The following is a 19,170-nucleotide window of genomic DNA, read 5'->3' on the forward strand; positions in this document are numbered from 1 at the left end:
TAGAGAGTGTAAAATAGGGAATAAAGAGTAAGCAGGAAGCGAAGTCCTTTTTGCCATTCTGTCCTTTCTTGAGCCTTCCAGTAAACCTATCACTGGTCTACCTTCAGCTGCCTTGCACAGCTGTCTGATGGGCAGCTGGGCCAGACACTGGGGGAGGGTAGCTCACCAGCTAAGTGTTCCCTGGAAAGGGGCATTAGAAGCCCTGCTTGCAGGCTCAGTGCACCACTTGCAAGCCTGTCTTCATGGCTGTTACCTTCTGTGGGCAGTTAAGACACCTTTGAGACCTGGTCTTCCATGCTGTGTGGTGCAGGAAGTTGTCCATGCCCATACAAAGTCCCACTACCTGCTCACAGAGGGAGCTCATGAATACAAAACGTAATCTTCATAAGAACTTTGGTTTGAAAGGGTCACCAAGCTGAGCTGAAAATACTTATGAGCAGACTACTGTTAAGTTTGATCCTTAATTCTAGATGCTATGTCACTGCTAAGCCATAGGGATGAAGTGCTGTGTGGACAGGTCCTGCTAGCGGAGATAAGGGAACAAAGACACACTGACAGAATTTGTGAGGCCAAGAACAAACACAACATGAGAAATCAGCATACATTTGTGTCTGTGCTACATGCTCAAGGTCTACAGCTTGGAACAGCAACATAGTCCACACAGCGGCCTCTTTGGCTCGAAAGGATTACGGGTGCCTGCACGCAGATGACCCCTGGAAAGGAATCCAAATAACAGGGATGTAAGATCCTTAAAAAAAAAAAAAAAAAGAGCGCTGTATTGCTAGACTTGGGCATGTTCTCTCTCTTTCGTTTAGATATTTTTATATTACTATTCCAGCCCTGTCCAAGTGAAGAAAAAGTCACTTTTTGAATACCCTTTTCTGCCAGCAAGTTCTTGACTTATGTCCTCAACAACTGTGCATTAACATAAGGAAACAGCAGATGGAATCTCTGTATTTACTTCTGTCACACAGAGACTCGTGGAAAAAAAATGGATTTCTTGTTTCAGGGATTTTTCAAAGCTTAACATACATTTATGGTGATATTGCCCTGAGATTTTACTGTGTTAAGAAAAGCAATGCACCACAGCACTATGCTACAGAGACCAGACTGCCCTTCAGGCAGAAGTGTTCTGCTTGGAAAAATCCCTTCACTCTCAAAAAGCCCTCCTGCCAGAGATGCCAAGTGTCCTGGGTTGTGCATTTATTCAGAATAGATGCAATGTGGTTATATATTCTATGATATATACTTTTTCAATTGACAGGTAACTCCAAGAAATATTACCCAGGAGGAGCAAAATGTAAATGTGAACATGAACAATCACAGTAAATAACTGACAAGGTCATAGCCCCGGAACAACATTTACACAGAATCTGCCCTGAAAAGAGAAGGCTGAAATAAGAATTGGCCACACAAAGAATTATTTGCATCTTCTGCCTTCAGTGCAAGAAGTATAAACAACCCAATTAAGCTATCAAGATACTCCTTACGTGCTGTTCCATCGAAGGGCTAGTTCTACGTTAGCAAATGCAGATTTCCAGGGTGGCAGCATGGTCCAAGAGGGCAGCGAGCCATTAGAGTCCTGCCCCTGGTTCCCTCTCAGCCTTGGGCTAATCATTTTCCAGGTGTCCCCTGTTTGTATAATAAAAGGTAACAGGCAGCCTCATCTCACAAGCACTGCAAGGAATATATGGATGTGTGTGTCATCTCTTTAGGAGTCAAGCATTATTTTCTATAGACAGGACATCAAACTGCTCACCAGAGTAGGTGAGCAGCCCTGGCTGACACGTGAGCTCAGCGCCAGCATGCATTCAGTGCAAGGCTGCTGCCTTGGTGCCTGTGCCCAGCCTCTCCCGCTCTCATTACAAGGTATAAATTCAAGATGTTACGTCCAATTTACACAATGACATGACAATATGGAAAGCCAAACACAAAGTACATTGGTGCATTTGTGAAGAAAAAGAAAAAAAAGTTTTCTTTGCCACCAGTCCTCCAACTTCATGCTTATGTATGCACCCACCTGGATACCAGCTGAAGGCATTATCCAGTTTTTTTTTCCATTGATTACATTGCTCTCTGAAAACCGGGTTAATCTCTGCTCTTTGGGAAAGAGGAATTCAGGAGCTGGGGTGCCAGCAATGTCCAACAGCCTGGCTAGCCCATCATCCCTTGTCCAGTAGTGACCAGCACAAGAATTTTGGGGGAAAGGTGTAAGAAACCCTGTTACAAACAACCTGCTGTCTGGCAGACTCCCCTCCTGTGCCAGACAGCTGGAGGGCTGCTTGTGCTGCTTACTGTGAGGGGGCACCTGAGCACCCAAAAAGCAGCTCCAAGTGTAAAACCACAGTACTTTGTCAAATACTTTTAAAACAGGTAATAGCAACTCTTCCTACAGAATAATGAATTGCAGCTAGCAATGTAAGTTTACCACCACCTGCAAGGACAGGATCATTTTTGGTTGCTGGGGCTGGTGGGGTGCCCGCAGTCATTGCAGCATGCGCTGCAACTGGGGGTGGGTGGGTGGGGGTCTCACTTCAGAAACCAGAAAGCTGCCTCAGAAACAAGGCGCGTCCCCTGTCCTCCCATGCTCTCCAAAAGGGTGAAGTGGCTGCCGTACCCTGGCTGCTAGTTTACGTGCAGCTCCTTCTCCTTGGGCTCCTAGAATGCCCGGGAATGTTCCTTCCCTGCCCTTTGCTTCGTGCTCGGATGACACTGGGGTGGTTTTTCCTGCTAGAAAGACCAGAGCCCTTTTCCTATTTCCCATTCCTCCGATAATTCGCTCCACTGACGGGGGGCGGCGGGGCCCGGCGGGAGGCAGGAGCCCCGGCCGGGTGGGCTGCCCGGGCCAGCTGCCCCCCGCCAGCAGCAGGAGCCCCCCCGAGCAGCTGTCTGGCGGGCTGGCGCTGCCCCCGGCCCCCGCGCCCGGAGCGGGTACAGCCCTGGGCACCCAGCTCCGGCCCTGCCTGCGGCGGGGGGGCTCGGGCAGGGCCCCGCCACCCCCCTGCAGCCCGTGCAGCCCCCCCAGCGCCCGGCCCGGGCCCCGCCGAGCTCCGCGCCGCAGGTGACCCCCCGGGGGAGGGCAGGGGCCGGGAGCGGCCGGGGGAGGGGGCGAGGGGCGGGGAGGCCGGGCTCGGGGGGTCGCTGTCAGCGGCGCCCGCTCGGGGCACGGCGCGGCTCAGCAGCGCAAAGCTCCGCTCGGCTCGGCTTGGCTCGGCACGGCACGGCTCGGCGCAGCGCCCGCGCTATGGTGCGCGGCGTCCCCGGCGCGGGGCTCGTCCTGGCGGCGGCCGCGGCGCTCTGCCTCGGCGGGGCGGGAGGCAAGGTAACCCCGGCGGGGCGGGAGGCAAGGTAACCCCGGCGGCCTCCGCCCGCCCCGCCCGCCCCGGGCACGGCGGCGGCGGGCAGCGGCAAACGCGGCGGGGAGCGAGTGCCCCGCGGCTCGGCGCGTCGCGGGGGAGATCCGCCGGGACCACGGGAGGTACCGGGGCTCCCGGGATTCCCGGGCCGAGGAATGCGCCGCGGCCCCCGGGAGGGGGTATGCAGCGGGACCGCCGGGGCGGGGGCGGCTGCGCTGCCTCGTTGCCCGGCGCTGCGGGCATCCCCCGGCCCCTGCCCGCTCGGCGGCCGGCGCTGCGCGGCCCCTTAGGGCTGGCTGCCGAGCCGCCGCGGAGCCCTGCAGGTACCGGGGGCAGAATGCTGCAGGCGCCCGTCCCTGGATCACCCTCTCCCCTCCCGCACAGCCAGACCCGAAACCCGGGGCAGGGCCGGTGCAAACCGACAGAACGGGCCAGCCAGCAGCAGTCTGAGCACTCGCCCGGAGGCATCCCTAGCGGCGGGCAGCCCGGCACACGGAGGGCGACCCAGCCACCGTGCGTGGTGTTACGGTCCCCGCGCTCGCCGGGCCCGTGCACCTTGCCCGTGGTACGGAGAGCAGGTAAACGGTGCCGGTGACAGCTCCAGCTCGGAGGGCAGGGCTCTTGGCACCGGCTGGGAGCCGCTGGGGGAGCACTGGGGGAAGCAGGGCGGAGATGGAAAGGCAGAGGAGGAAGCACGGGGTACCCCACTACTAGGAGCAGCTGCGGAGCGAACGGTGGCTCTGCTCTGGGAAGGGTGAGCAGCCCCGGCCCCGCCGAAGTGAGCGGGACTCTTCCCGTGGACCCTGAGAGCAGCAAGGTTTGACACTTCTGATACGGATTCTCAGATCTATAAAACATGAGCCACTACAGTATAAGAAAATAGTATTCCATACACTCTTGTCTTTTGTTAATGCGTGTGTGTATATATATATATAAATAAAAAAGGTGGAGGGTTGCTTTCCCTGGTGGAAAACAGCGTTGTAACTCTGCCTGATACACCAGTCCCTGCTACAGCACATACGAACACAGCAAGAACTCTGTGGTTGAAACGAAGATGTTTTCTCTCACTCTGGCATCCTAGTGAAGATAGCTACAGTGAGAACGTCTTAAGCCATGTTGCTGGCACTTTAGTACTACATATTAACTGCACACTCAAATCTATTGAGTTGTGAGGTTCTGTCTTTGGTTTCTCTTTTAACTCAGAATTGCATTGCGGAACCTGCAAACCTACCCTCACACAGCTGCATACTTCTCTTATTCATCTACATAACTTGCTTGCTGCCCTGAGCTATTACATCCTTCCTGTGCTAGTTTTGTTCCAACTTTGCCCGTATAGTCAGGAGATGGACCGAGTGTTGGCTGTGTGGTGTGCCTTTGGGTGCACCTGGCCATGGTGGGACACTGAATACATCAGCAAGCTGTATAATTTTTGCTTGATTTTTCTCTTTTCTATGATTCCTACCCAACTTCTGTTGTTCTCTAACTCTGAAAGCAGGGCTGTTTGATTTCCCATCAGGCAGTAACTGAACTAAAGCATTGACCAACAGCACTATAAGAAAAGAAACTGCGTCCTTAATGAAGAACCAACAGCATCCTATATACTTTCCCAGACTTGACTTCTTGCTGTGTCAATTATTCTTTTGATCACATGATGTCTGTAGCCTTTTAACATACTGGACAATTTCTTTTGCAGAATGAAACTTAAGGCATTTCCTATTGCTTACCCTCCTAAATGTGGCAGTGAAATCTGTGTGTGCAAACAGATGTGTGTGTACATTTTTTGCTCCCTGTTTTTGTTTTGGTTTTTTTTTTCAGTAAGTTGCACTTGCTCCTCACTCATCAGGGACTGCACTACGCTGCGTAGGCTTCATTACTTTTATCTTTTTTGACTACATTCTGATAGTGTTGCTATGCTAGTAAAAAAATACACATCCCACTCTAAGTTGATGGTTCAAATGTAGCTCAATTTGGCAGTTGAAAAAAGGTATTCAAAGGCTTAGAAGAAATGCATTGTCTTTCTGGCATAGCGTTAACAATATAAAAGCATAACAGAAACTCCCTTGGCAAGGGCAAAATCTGCATGCGGTATAGGAAACGGAGTTGTTCTTTTCATCCAGGAAGGTGGTCTCTGCCACTCAAGAGTTGAGGAACTTTGGGATGCTTTGAGGTAGTGTGGATGCCTGAAATGTGTTTTGTGGCAAAGCAGAGCTCTCTCTGGAATCCTTCACTGAGTACTACAGCAATATAAAAACAGGAGTTAGATCAAATGAAAGAAAATTTGAAGATAAGGTGTATGATGTTTCCTCCTGCATGTCTGTATCAGATGGAACAAGATATGTAGATAAGTGGCTTGTTTATCCTGAAGGAAGAATGTAAGCCTGATGAAAGAATAATGTAGTCAAAGTTATGTCTCTGTAATGTCCCTAAAATATTATCCCTTTAATCAGATCCCTACGGAGGAGGTCTCTATGCCAGTGCCATCCTTCATCTGCTATTCTTCTGTTCACTTGCTGGCTTAAAGAAAAAAAATCAAGCCTTTCCAGTTCCTTTTAAGAGAAGAAATCTCAGTGATCCTAGACCCTCCAGTCAAAGTCTTAGTCCTGCTCCCAGAGAGGACAATGGCAAGATTCCCGCTGGTTTCAGAGGGAGCAGGATCCTTCCCAAGATCAGTGAAGGATTAAAAAAAATATTCAACTACTAAAATATGCACCTCAATTAGCAAAGAATGTGGCCTGATTAGTAAAGTGTATGAAATTTCAGCTATTAAATTCTACGGCCCTGATCAACAAAGCATGCTGCACAATTGGCAATGTATCCAGAATCTCAGCTACTGTACTGGTCTCCTACCAGATCAACCAAGCATGCAGCTGAATCAGTAAATTATGCAACTGGAGCAGCAAAATATGCACATCTGATTGCAGGGGGAGGCTATGGAAGTTCTGAAACATTTTACGTTGACACACAATAGGACTGTTAGTGGTCAACCTCCGTCTTAAAAGTGGAGGCAAAATATCTAACTTTTATCAAGTCTTTCCAGAGAATTGCTGGACTAGAAAAGTATGTAACTCAAATGGCTCAGTGTCTGCTAGCAGCAGCCCCATTCTTACCAGATGTACTGCACATCTGGTTCCAATTCCAGCTGCTGCCAGGTGTGTGGGTTATTTTAGTAAGACTTTAATGGGATTTTTAGGTCCAGGTAGCTTTTGTTTTATAGGTCACTCCCTGTGAAGCACTGTAAGTGCACCCCAGGCTGCCTTTCTTTCTCAAGAAACAAAGCTGGTAAAGACAAATAAGGCAGCTTCAAAGAATCTGAAACTTCTGATGGCAATGAGCTTAATATCTATTAATCTCTTTGCTGTTTGTGGAAGTACTGTGTCCTTTGGGAGTAGAGAAACGATAGGTCTTTCCTATTTTCTTTGTCTCTTCATTAATTGCCATAGCTGTATCCTATGTGTTTACAATGTACCTTGGCAGATATTTATTGTGTGGAGGGTTTGGACATTTGGCCAACCTGGGGAGCAGCTACATTCATATATTCTGAAGCAGTATTGGGGCTGTTTCTCCCTGGCTTGAGTGTATGTGCTTTAAAAATCCAACCATAGTAGCTGGTTCTGACCTTCAGAAGTTGTTTTTGCTTGAAGTTATTATTTCTAGTTTATAGAGAAGACCTGCAGGTTGTCCTGTTTCAATAAAGATGCAGTTTCAGGATTTCCATAAACTGCTTTTTTTTTCTTTTTTAATGTCAGGAAGTAAACTGTTACACTGCCTGTGCTCAAGGAAGGGATAAGAATTGCGTTGTTTTACTGCACTGTTCACTTCAGTGAAATCTGAAACATTAGTTGAGTCTAAGAAATATCTGGGCTTGGGTTTTGGTTTGTTTTTAATCCACTACAGCTGGTACATAAAACTGGCTTACATTGAACTTCTTATTTACCAAAATTCTCTCTCATTTCCAGGTCAGTTCAATGAATGATCCTATTTAGCTCTTTTTCCTGTTTGAAATATTTCCTACTCAGTCCAGAGCAGTGCCCCTAAAACATAATTGATTTGGGTCATTGAACCTTTATTTTTCATGCATGTTAGTTTGCATCCCGCCACTGGTCTGACTGGTATTTCAATTAGAAAAATGCAGGCGGATTTCTCCTAGAGGCTAAAGTTCACGTGGAGTCTCTGGCGAAATAAGATCCTGGAGTACATATCCTGGAACTGGGCAATGATTTGTAACTTTTTTTTAATCCTCTGTCTGGCCAGAATGTCGTAAATCTGGCGCTCTCTTGTTAGCTTCACGCTAAGCAGCAATAATGTCCACAGTGTTTTAGTCCTGATAATTCTAATTACTGAAGAAGCTGAAAGCTGAGAAGATGGACAAGGCTGGCCTCAAGTCCTGCACAGCACACGGGACTCTCTCTTTGTAGAGCTGAACCATGATTCTCTCATTTGCCAAGGCCAGCAATGGAAGCAGCAGCCAAGGTAAGAGAAGTAAGCCAGTGGCAGAAGATTTCTGGAACAATGTGGGTCATCTTTATGGGAAGGAGCTAAAAGAGTGCAGTACCACTAGAGATGCCAACCATCCTTGGGATGAGAATGCTGAAGTCATTTTTGTTTCTTTACTATCTAAGTAGGTTGAAGCAAACAGTCCTGTTGCACTGGTTTAGAAGGACCCAGCAAACAAACTTTCCTATGGTAACCAACAAACAATTACTATTCTCCCCATCTGCATCTTTGCATGACAGACCAGGAATGGTGGTAAAATGTTCAAGTCTCTCTCTTCCTGCCTCCCTTTTCTCTTAAAAGACCCCAAACTCATGGCAGGTTTGGTACCAGAGAGTGGCTACCCAGCAGTAGTGTAACTAGACCAGGTCTGGTGTAGCAACTCTTACCATTACACACTATTATTATTACAATATATTACTATGCACTGATATCTCAGGCCTATAAATAATAAATATTCAAATTGGCATTCAAATACTTCCTTGAGTATGGGAAGTACTAAATAGAAAAATAATCCTCTTCTACTTGTACAAATCCATGGCAGGAGGAGGGTGGAGTAGGGATGGGGCACTACAGGGTCTTGCATTAGTATGTGGAACAATTATACAGCAGTAGCAAAAAGCCTTACCGGCAGCTTTGGCGCTCAAACTCAGCGTTAAGAACATCACAATTCCTATTACAAGCTCTCAGCAGCAAATGACCTTCTGGTTTGTTTAGAGTATCCTTACTCACATCATTGCCAGTGAAAAGGAGGTTCCAATTTTGGGAGAAGAGAAGGCTAATTTGCCAGTATTTCCTTTCTAGAATTCTTGGGGCCTACTGGCATTTACAGAAGTCATCTGGGACTCCAGGAGAATTTAAATCAGGCCACAAGTACTACTGGCTTGGATTAGTAATGCTGTACATTGAGGACAACATCTGTATTTGGGTTTGGGTGGAGTCCTTTCATGGTAGAAGAGTAGACAATACCTCTACAGCATCTTTCATCAGAGGATTTCAGAGTTTCACAAATATCTAATTACAGAAACTATTAAGTTATGTGAAATCCCTGGTCCTGGGGGAGTACAGGCAGTCCCATTATGCTTCAATATAAAGCAGGGCTGGGTGGTGTTCAAAGTGGCAGAACAAAAGCAAATTTGCCACATGCAAGCCATAACCTGCTGTGCTATCTCCTTTTCATCCAGTGTTTTGTTCTCGTTTCTTTATATTAGCAGCCAGGTTGCAACATCAAACCAGCCAAACAAAATGGGCTGGTAGAAGCCTCCGTTCACAACTACCGTCAGCTCTGGAGAAGGGACTTCTGGAAGTTTGCTGATCTCTTACTGATCTGTTCCCGTAGTGTTTGCCTTTCGTTACTGTGTTAAGGAGCAGCGGGACTGTAGCAAGGGCCAGGTGCCAGTAAGGACAGTGTCCTGGTTACAGGAGAGCCGGGATGAAATGCCTCTGAAAGTCCAACCTGACACCAATCCCAGAAAGTCAGTTGCTCAGCCTTTCCGAGGAGGGTGCGCCTCCTCTGTACTGTACTTAATTTGGGATTAGCAATGGGAAATCTAATCCACTTGTTCTACCTAAATCCAGCCCTTTCCTGGTCTTAGTTAGTAAACGTTCCACTGTTATGAATGGCTGCTTAAATTCTTATTAAAGGGATTATTTTTTTTTTTCTGGAATTGACTTAAAATGTGGAGCCTTTACTGTCAGAACTGAGGCTGGAAGCCCAGGCTGCGCACCCCCTTGTCCTGAGCCTGTATTACAGACCTGCATGGGTGGGCAGCTCAGGTGAATCCCAGAGCTCACTATTTGAATACAAGAGCCCCAAGGAGCTGCTCATCAAGACTAACTTTAAATGCAAGCCTAGCAGGCTGAACACTTTGATTTGCCTCTAAAATCAACAGTAACTTGTTCCAGGTTTTCTCGTTGAAACTTGAATGGGGAAGAAGAAAGGATGTCTGCGAAGCAGATTTATTTGGAAAAATAAACTGCTCACCGGTTGGGACCCTGTAACAACAAACCCAGCGCTTAGTTTTATCTCTGGCTGCAGTATCTGTGATACTTTTTTCTGCTTTCTCCCACACCCTCCCTGCTGTGCCCTCATGGTCTCTCCTTATGCAGGCAGTAAAGTAAAATTTACAAGCATCCTGCTCTCTGAAATCCTGGCAAAGGTGGAGCCTTGGAAATTTCCCTTTGCAGAGTGCACAGGAGGAGACTAATCCCGGAATAACGAGGTGGGGAAAAGAGCTGCTGTTTGTGTACCATCCAAAGCTAAGGATATGCATTCAGACCGTAACAGACCTCTGAATGGCCTGCCTCAGCAGGAGCAATGGCTCGTTTAGAAGCCTGGTTACTAATATTGCATGAAAGGGGGAGGGGTTTTCTGTGCTTTCTTTCCTTCTGCTTTGTAAGGATCACTGTCTGGGTCTTCTGCATAAGCCCTCTCACCTGCTAGTGACATGTAGTGAAACAAGGACCGGGGTCTCGAAGAGCTGCAGTAACAAGCAGCTCTGCAGCATGCCAGTGGCAGTACAGAATATTTGCAGGTTTTGGCTTTCCCATGTGGAATGTTTCCTTCCCCATATGTTTTGTACAATTGACTTCCAACATGTGAAACATTTGAAGTGTCTGGATGAAACAATAGAGTCATGCAGCTGGAAATCCAAGCGCAAACAGCTTGCTTTTTTGCAAGGCCAGTTTACACGTATATGTGTGTGTTTTGTTTGCTTTTAAAGATCCAGATTTATTTCCTGGGAAGTGGCCAGCAAAATTTCCATGTGATTGCCTTTCAGTTCCCTTTTCTCCTGTTTCTGGTACTTTCAAAACAAAACAAAGCGGTTTTGGGCACCTAAGCTGCATATGGATTTCATTATCTAAGTCTCCCCCACGTATTTGGGAGGTTATATACATAAAGTTAATTTGGGAACACTAGTTTTACAGATGCCTACGAACATACATAAGTTGCTCAATGGACTTTTATACTGAACTCTACAAGCAAACTTTTACTGCCGTGCTATAGCTTTTGTTTTGTTATATGTTTCGTCTGGTTACCAAGCAGTTCAAACAATCTGACCATGTTTTCTAGTCTTTAATTTGAGCTGCTTTGGCCTGTTCAATTTATAGAAAATGAAAACCAGATTGATCTTCTGGAAATTCCTTCATCACCCTTGTTAGTTCCCACCAGCCCTATCGTTTACTGTTAATTTTTTCTATGGTATGTTGTGTACACTTTGTTAATGAGATTTTGCGCTAGCGGAAAAAAGACCTATGCTGACCTATTAAAACCCTGAAGCAAATGGCCGTGGCATCTTGAACTCTTCATTACACTGCCTTACTTTTATTTATGATGGTCCCATCATATTCACAATTATTTGCCTGAGGAGACACTCTAAATGATGCCTTTGTTCCTCTTTCTAAAGCTTTACATTTTTTTGTATGTTTGAATGAGGGTATTTTTTTGGGGGAAAAAACCCACCAAAAAACCCCCCAAACCAACCAACCAACCAACAACCCTAGAACAGGGGTAGCAGCTTTGTATAGATGAAGGATCTTGTTTGATATGGCAGCTTACATCTTGGAAAATCTATTTGTCTCCTGAGTGTCCAGTCACAAGAGTCAGCTCTTTTCTTTTTCCGTCCTCTGCAAGGATTACTGAAAAGTCCATGAAAAAAAGCTGGTTGTGAATGTGAATTCTAGCACTCCCTGGTGGATGTTACCTTAGATATGTTGTGTGCTTCCTTATCCGTAAAGGCTAATGTTGGGATGAAAAGGGAAAACCAATGTTCAGACTGTTCTCATAATGATGTCTCACTTGCATTTGTTACAGGATAAATTTATGAGATACTAGTGACAGGTTTCTGCTTAAAATAGTTCTAATTGATGACTGCAATAGTTATAGTCCCCAAGGGAACACTGCCTAGTCAAGTGGGTCTTTCCAAGCACTGGATTTGCATGTTTTAAATAGATTTTTCAAATGACTTCATAGAGAAACAATCTGGCTTTTGTCCCTTTCAGACTGAGATGATGATGAAGAAATTATTATTGCAGTGGGGGGCTGCAGTGAAGGATGAAGAATAAGACCTGTCACTTACATCCAAGTGCTTCTACTAGAAACTAAGTGTGTCAATGAAATCAAAGAAAATATAGGAAATGTCCTATGCCTTGGCCTAGGTCTCTCCCAGAGCATTTCTATCTGTATTTCACACTCCTACCAGTATTTTGTCCACTTAACGAGCGTGTCTACACCTTGGCATACAGCAATTACCAAGTAATCAGCGAATGCCAGCGTTACTCCTGGGGTGGTAACTTCAGCCCGGGAAGCTGTCAGATAGCAAACGTACCCATAAGCTGCCAGGCTGCTGCCAAGCCCAGAGGAAAAACTATTAATCATAAAATTTTCTAGCCTTAAAAATCTAAATCAAAGAAAGAACTGAATGAGGAGAGAGAACTTTGCTTAGCCAGACTTAATGTAGCTGTATCTTGTGAGACCTCTCGTAGGTGAACCCAACTCAGTCTTAAGAACTGAAAGGGGAGAACTAAAACTTTTGCCTGTTTAGGACACAGGGAAAAAAAGAGCAAGAATGGTTTTATTGTCTTTTCAGTATCCTGAGATTTCAGCTATGAACCTTTAGAAAGCTGAGTTAGCCAGTAAGCCTCCTAAAGTCCCACCTTTGCTGAGAGGGGGAGATAATCTTTCAGAGGGCTTTTAAGACCATCTCTAACTCCTGCTCTGAATTTCCCTCTGCAGGACACAACTCTGGCTTTTGTCTGCAGAGGCAGGTGAGCCAGATTAGCTAGCAAAGCCCCACATCCAGAGCTGGGTGATCTTCCTTCATGGCCTTACACAGGCGTCTTGCATCAGGTACTCAAAATATTTGCGGCCACTGCAGAAAATTCTGCCCGTTGCTTGTAACTACAGTGTAGGCTGGCATCTCTGGCTGAATAAGAATAAACTGGTTTTGCTTCTCACCTGAACCTCCCCAAAGCAGCAGAGCATTAGGTTGCCTTTCCTCCAGGTGCTCCAAAGGCAAGTACAAAATGTCAAGTTACAATGTATGCCCAGACAGCATATACTGCTGATCATGCTATGGAAAGCTGTGCTGTTCCATGGGTGATTGTTTGGAAAACAGCCCCTGTTTGTGTCGCTGGGAACAAGCATTTTTTTGTAAGGAGAAAAAGGCATTGCATCTCTGGAGATCCATGAGAAGCTCTGTTGTTCTCCGCAGAAGCTGGAGCGTGTCACTGTGCCTGGTGGTTGTCCGAGCGCCCATGTTTGTTTTCTTGTAGTTTTCCTTTGCCCAGCATCCTGTTCTCGGAGAGGATCAAGGAGGAGGGATGGTGACCTCATGGTGCAATTATGCAATCTGCTTGAGGCCAGGTATCAAAACACACTGCAGCTGTGAAGCTGGGACCTTGTGTGGCCGGGGGCCCCGGCCTCCTGGCTCTAATGAGCTCGCTGACCTTCTTCTGCCACTTCTTCTGCAGCTGCTTTGATTTGCGGAGGTTTGCTGTGGCAATGGGCTGCTGCACTTTGGCAGGCTGCTGCTCAAGCTGTGGCAGCTACTGGCAGGCGTTGGGAGCTGGCCTCAGGGACCGGAGCAGGTGAGGATACCCTGAGCCCTGCCAGCCTTCTGTCATACTGACTGAGCCTACTTGCCTTTGTCCGAGGGTATGCAAACATGACCATCCTCCCTGATCATTTTTTGTTTTGTTTTTTTCCAAATAAGTGAGGAGGGAGTTGTCTGTTCTCCAGTGAAATACAGCAGCACCTTCCAAGCACTCTTGTTGTGACGCTTGAGCTCAGGGCTCAGCTGCAGCAAAGTCACATATGGGAAGAATAAGTGAAAATAGCATGCCCGCAGTCTGAGGCATATTTGGGCCTCCAAGTCCTCAAGGCTCATTCAGACTTTGCATTCTTTGCTCTAATTGCTACACTGCATTCCTGCTTCCCTCCCCTACTCTTGTGACAGTATTTTTATTTTCCTTGTCTCCTGCATCAACAGGCTTTGATAGCCTACTTCCCTTCCCACCTGCATATTTGTTCTCTCCAAATGTCCTGTAAACCATTAAAAACATCAGAAAACTTGGTGATAGCTGTGAAAACGGAGCCCTGTGAAGCTGTCTGAGGCGTGCCAAGAAGAAATATAAGACGTCAGGTTCTTTCCTGAAAACAGGACTTGTAGCATGGAAATGTCATATCCATAATCACTTTCATGTGGTGGAAATGCTGTTACCCACCACTGAAATAACAGAGCATCTGCTAAAAAAAGGCAGGTTTGGTTTTACTTAAATCCAGCAGGTTGCACTTCAAGAAATATTAGACCTTTGTTTAAAAGCATGAGTGCAAGATATTAAAAACAAATGTATGTTTGGGCCAGTTTGGGAGTCCCACAACTGGACCCTGATCAGTGCTTGTGAATGTGAATGTGTTCAGGGAGCAAGGAGGGAATACAAAGCACGTGTGCAGGACTGGAGAAAGACAACAGGGAAAACTCTCTCCTAATAACTAAGCAAAATGTTGGCAACTTTTTTTATACTCTGTCAATCCAATGTCCTGATCTACTTCTGCCCCGTCTGCTACTTTCAACCATCCAGAGCTACTTGAAGAGCTGCCCTAACACAGGATAAGCAAGTCTCCCTTTTTGCTGTTGCCTTGTGCTTTTAACAGCAAAGGCAATTTGGCGGAGGGGGAAACAGTGATTCCAAGGCACTTCCAGGAATTCTTGTACTGCCAGGGGGAAAAATAAGTTCAACATACTGCTGCTGTATCTAGCTCACGCTAATGAAAGAAAATAAACCTTCTGTGCAAAGATGAGTTGAAAATGCAAAATTAAGCAGAGGGCTAATTTTATAAAGTTTCCGATTAACTTTGTCCTCCACTTGGAAAAAGTCCTACCAGCTTTGATCTCTAGATCAGTCAGCCAGTGAAGTAAGTGTGGTCACTTCTTAAGCTAGCAGACTGGAGCTTTGTAGCTTACTCTTGGGATAGTCTTTCCTCAGATCCTGTATTTGACAAGCATCCAAAAAGCTCAGGCTTCCCTAACTTGGAAATACTGTGAGAGGAGAACTTGGGGCTTTCACTGGGAACCACAAGAATTGTATTTCTGGGAGCTTGGCAGCTAGTTCCAGCCACGTCAGCAAGCAAAGACTTTGTATTTTGTTTTACCCCCTTAAGCTGGGATCGTGGAATGACCACTTTCCCTTTTTCATTCTCATTCTCTTTTTAAAACCCAAAGTTGAGCTTTTTTTTCTGCTTTGGCTGAATGTTTGGGCCACTTTGTATCTCATCCCAGGTGGCTGGCTCTGTTCAAGTCTCCTTGTGAGTCTAAGTGAACTTTAACTCAGAATGAACCTCTGATGCTTGGAGGGGAGCAGGAGGAAGTAAGCGAGATACCATACCTCACCCTGCGTGTTTTGAGTGATTGCAAAGCTGTTGGTGGAGCCAGAGCTTTAAAGAGGTCCCTGGGGCAGAATAAAATGTGAAGGAGCTGGTGAGGTAGTCTCAAAGCATTGCCAACTCTTTGAAAGAAACACACATGTGTGTGCATGTGTGCACATAAGATGTTTTTAATTTTGGAGGGGCGAGAGATCCTAAATAAAGCTTGCTGGATTTTCACTCCACCGATACTATGGTGAGCTCATGACTAAATTTAGTCATCCAGACTGAACAACCTTGGATTCTAAGACTGCATCCACCTCTGTCCAGAAACTAATTGCGTACCTCTGTGGCTGCTGTTGAATCAGCTGTAGGCAGACAAGATAAGGCTACTGTAGAACTGCCATATGCCACCGGCAGTCCTGCTCTGGCACCAGGCAGCTGCAGTGTGTTTTGTTTTTTAAAGGAAGCAGAAAAGATCTACCTGGGGAGAGGTTCTTGCTTCCCTACTCTTAAAAAAAAAAAATAATAGTATAGGATCATTTATATAGTGGGGATATTTTACAGGAAGGGACAAAACAAAATAATCTTTTGGTCAAAAGCACGGGGTCGTAACCAAGTATTTTGGCTTCAGAGTGATTTTTTTTTTTTTAAGAGCCTAAGGTCTGCATAAACAGCTTCCATCCTCACCTTCACGTATAATTCTAGTATTAAATCTTTATAGTACGGTCTTCAAGCAAAGACCAAAAAGCCCTTTAACTTGGATGAGGAGACAATACATATCTGTTCCTGAAAAGACAAATAAATGCAGCACCTCTTAAATGTTCAGTCAGTTTAAACTGTAGTGCATCATTCAGTCTGTGTCATTTCCAGAAAGAAGTGGAAGTGATCTTTTTAAGTCTGCCTGAAACTGGAAATACGTGTGAGAAATGCACAGGAACTACATGCACCAGACGTTAATAAGGGGGCAAAGTAGGTTATGATCTTTGCACATCATTTCCACATGAGCCTGCAACCGGGTATCTCTACGAAGTGTGGCCTGGCCTCTGAGGATGTCTTGGAAACGTAGTGGCTCAGCTGTGTGCCTCCCAGTTTCCTTTGCTGAGGCTTTCGCTCTGACTCTGGGTACACACCAAGAGAATTTGCTATTTCTTGGGTGAGTACGTTATAAAAGAAAACAAACTACATTGGACAGGTCCCAACCAGAAAATCTGAGATTGTGCTCACGGAGGAATGACAAACATCAGGACAGGATGTCCTCCTTCCTCTTCTTTGAAATAAATACACTTTATAAACAAACAGTCTTTAGGATGAAAGCAAGACAGCGTCCTCCAGGATGCGGCAAACACCAGCTCCTTGTAACCAGCATTAACATGAACGAAGAAGATCTGTCGTGACTACTACTTTCTGAGCATCAGCAAAACCTATGAGCACAAATGGGCTGAGGATTTCCCTAGCCAGGACCTTGCATCACTTCGTTCCCACTTCTTTCCAGCAGGGTTTATGTCTTTACAAGCTAAACCACCTGGCCACATCACCTCCTCTTACCAGCTACATGTCACAGCATCTTCCCCACACTCCCCAGGGCCCCCAGCGTCACCTCATGCCAGAAGCATTTCCCTCTTGGAGGCAGGACAGAGAAGCCAGAGAAGCCCAGCCCTGCCTGCTTCTAGTGACTGGGACAGAGGCTGGTCGCCATCATTGAGGAGCGCTCGTGGGCCAGCTGAAGGCTGCCATGACTTGTCGTTCATGGCTCGGGTGGAAGCAGTGAGGAGGGTCTCCTGGCATCGATGTAAGTTGCCACAATAACTTGTCCTGCCCTGGCAAAATGAAGAGCTTGCTTCCACACCTGCCTCTGATCTAGCTCTAGTCTGGTGCCTTCTTTGGCAGTAACTGTGATTAAAGAAAGGGTGTTAATTAAATTATTCTCATAGCGAGCAGGATTCCCTCAGAATGCATTGATTCCCTGACAATGTTTCTACTAGAATAATGGGGGGCTACATTTGTAGGTGTTGTGCAAGCACAGAACAGAGCTGAGGATTACATTATTCCGATCCTTTCTGTTCATATACTTGGCTGGGCCTTATAATGAACTCCCATCTGGCCAAAAGAATTCTTTTCCCCCTTTCCTGCATGAGAATTCTGCTTTTTACCAGTGCCACCTGATTCTCAAACTTCTCAAACCAAACTGCTGTTTGGTGTATAATGTCCAGTTTGAAGAAATCCCATGCTGGCTTTGTGCTCACCCCTGCATATCAAGGGCTTGCTTTTTCCTTGAGAGACGATGCTCCTTGGGAAGCAGGCGCTGGTGCCTGCAGTGAGATCTCTGAGTGATGGCTTGCAGCCACTGGTGGCCACATCTGTTCCAACCCAGCACAGCTTTATGTTTCAGCAAAACTCCCAGGCTCTCTACAACTGCATTGGACACTGATTTGTTGCAGACCTATGCTTCAGAGGGCAGCAGAACACTCGTCCCACCATTAGGGCACCACTGCCAGAATCCCCTATGAGGGACTAATGCAGGGTCCTCGTTAGCCTTGTGGTTCCTGGTGTAGGGGCCTTATAACTCCTTACATATGCATATCTTAAATAAGTAGCTCAAAGCTGGTAACAGTCTTAACTACTCATATCTAGAGAGTCCAAATGCCAGCACAGGAGAGGGTGAGTGAGTGCATGGCAATAGGGTGTTTTTTTAGTAACAGGCACAGATTAAAGCTTCTGAGCTGGCTATGTAGTGTGAAAAGGGGAAATGCAATGCCTTGATATGTTCTGAAATACCCAGCCATTGTGTTTCTGGGCAAGAAGCAACAGCTGAGATTTGGGTTACTACTTCTCTGCAACCTACTAGATGCTCTTCCCCAGTTACTCCAAATCAGAAGGCAGTCTGACCCCACCGGGCTGCAGGTTCAGACCAACACAACTGTTTTAAATGTTTGGGACTCCTAGCCGGAGTGGGAAGTACTGAAAAGCAGATGAACAGGACTGGTAATCTGGTTATCCCTGCTCATAATTGACCTAATTGGTGTGGGCATGTATCAAGTGTTGTTTTTTAAAAAGCCAACCACCTACCATTTGCAAAGATTAAAAATGTGCCAGATTTTTTGCATGCCTCTGTCAAAAGCCCACAAGTCTGTAACTTGCTGCAGAGGGGAACATCTGTGTCTAATTGATGAAACTCAGCCTTCATAATGGGAGATTCAAATGAACTAAACATTTTTTTCAGTCATTCAGTTGTGGATTATAAATTCATCAGAAATCCTTTCCCCTCCCTTTCCTTGGATCTGTCTTGCATTTCCTGTCCCTTGTGGGTTTCTCCCCCTGGTCTCGGAGCAAGTCTTGAATCTTTTTGGTCTCCCAAGCCATAATAAATGAATAATTCCCCCACTGCCGTGACCTTTCAGCCGTATTTCTGGAATGCACATGTTGCACAAATTCCCCCCCGCTCTATTCCCATCTGGGCCTGAGGATGCAAGGTACCTGTTGGGATTCAGCTGGATATTGCAGCCAACTGGTGGCTACGTGGCTTGTAGGGGAACAAGAGGTATTTGAGTTTGGATCTGAGACTCCTTGGATGTACACAGGGTCTGAAAGATAACTCTCTTCAGATGATTACAGGTTCCAGTGAAAATTAAGGCAGAAAAGAGAGCCTATCCTGAGAGCAGGGCTGAGGGATTTATGGGGGGGGATGCACCTACCCATTCAGCACTTCGTTGATTAATCCCACGGGATCCACTGAACTGATGGTTGCTGCTTTTGGGTGTTAACAAAGTCTTATGGTAGTAGAGGTGAGCTGCGAACGCCTCCAAGTGCCTTCTCAGTGTCTGAAAAAAGGCAACTAGATCAGTTCACATATTCCTCAAAATAAAATCTCAACCCTCCATCATTGCCAATTTAGGGAGGTTTGGGCCAATCTGTAATCCTCCCACACCCAGGAGTACCACCCCGCAATAGCAGAAGCTC

General features: G+C 46.3%; 1 protein-coding gene across 1 annotated transcript in view; it reads left to right on the forward strand.

Annotated features, from left to right (window-relative positions):
- The first annotated feature begins 3,145 nt into the window (after positions 1-3,145).
- The window catches only part of LOC130143587 (uncharacterized), a 32,638-nt gene continuing 16,613 nt past the window's right edge, over positions 3,146-19,170 (forward strand). The window contains exon 1 of the mRNA XM_056326332.1: positions 3,146-3,322. Coding sequence (XP_056182307.1) covers positions 3,245-3,322 — 78 coding nt within the window. The 5' untranslated portion in view covers positions 3,146-3,244. The remainder of the gene's footprint in view (positions 3,323-19,170) is intronic.

Source organism: Falco biarmicus, chromosome 1, assembly GCF_023638135.1.
Source record: "Falco biarmicus isolate bFalBia1 chromosome 1, bFalBia1.pri, whole genome shotgun sequence".
NCBI classification, from domain to species: domain Eukaryota; kingdom Metazoa; phylum Chordata; class Aves; order Falconiformes; family Falconidae; genus Falco; species Falco biarmicus.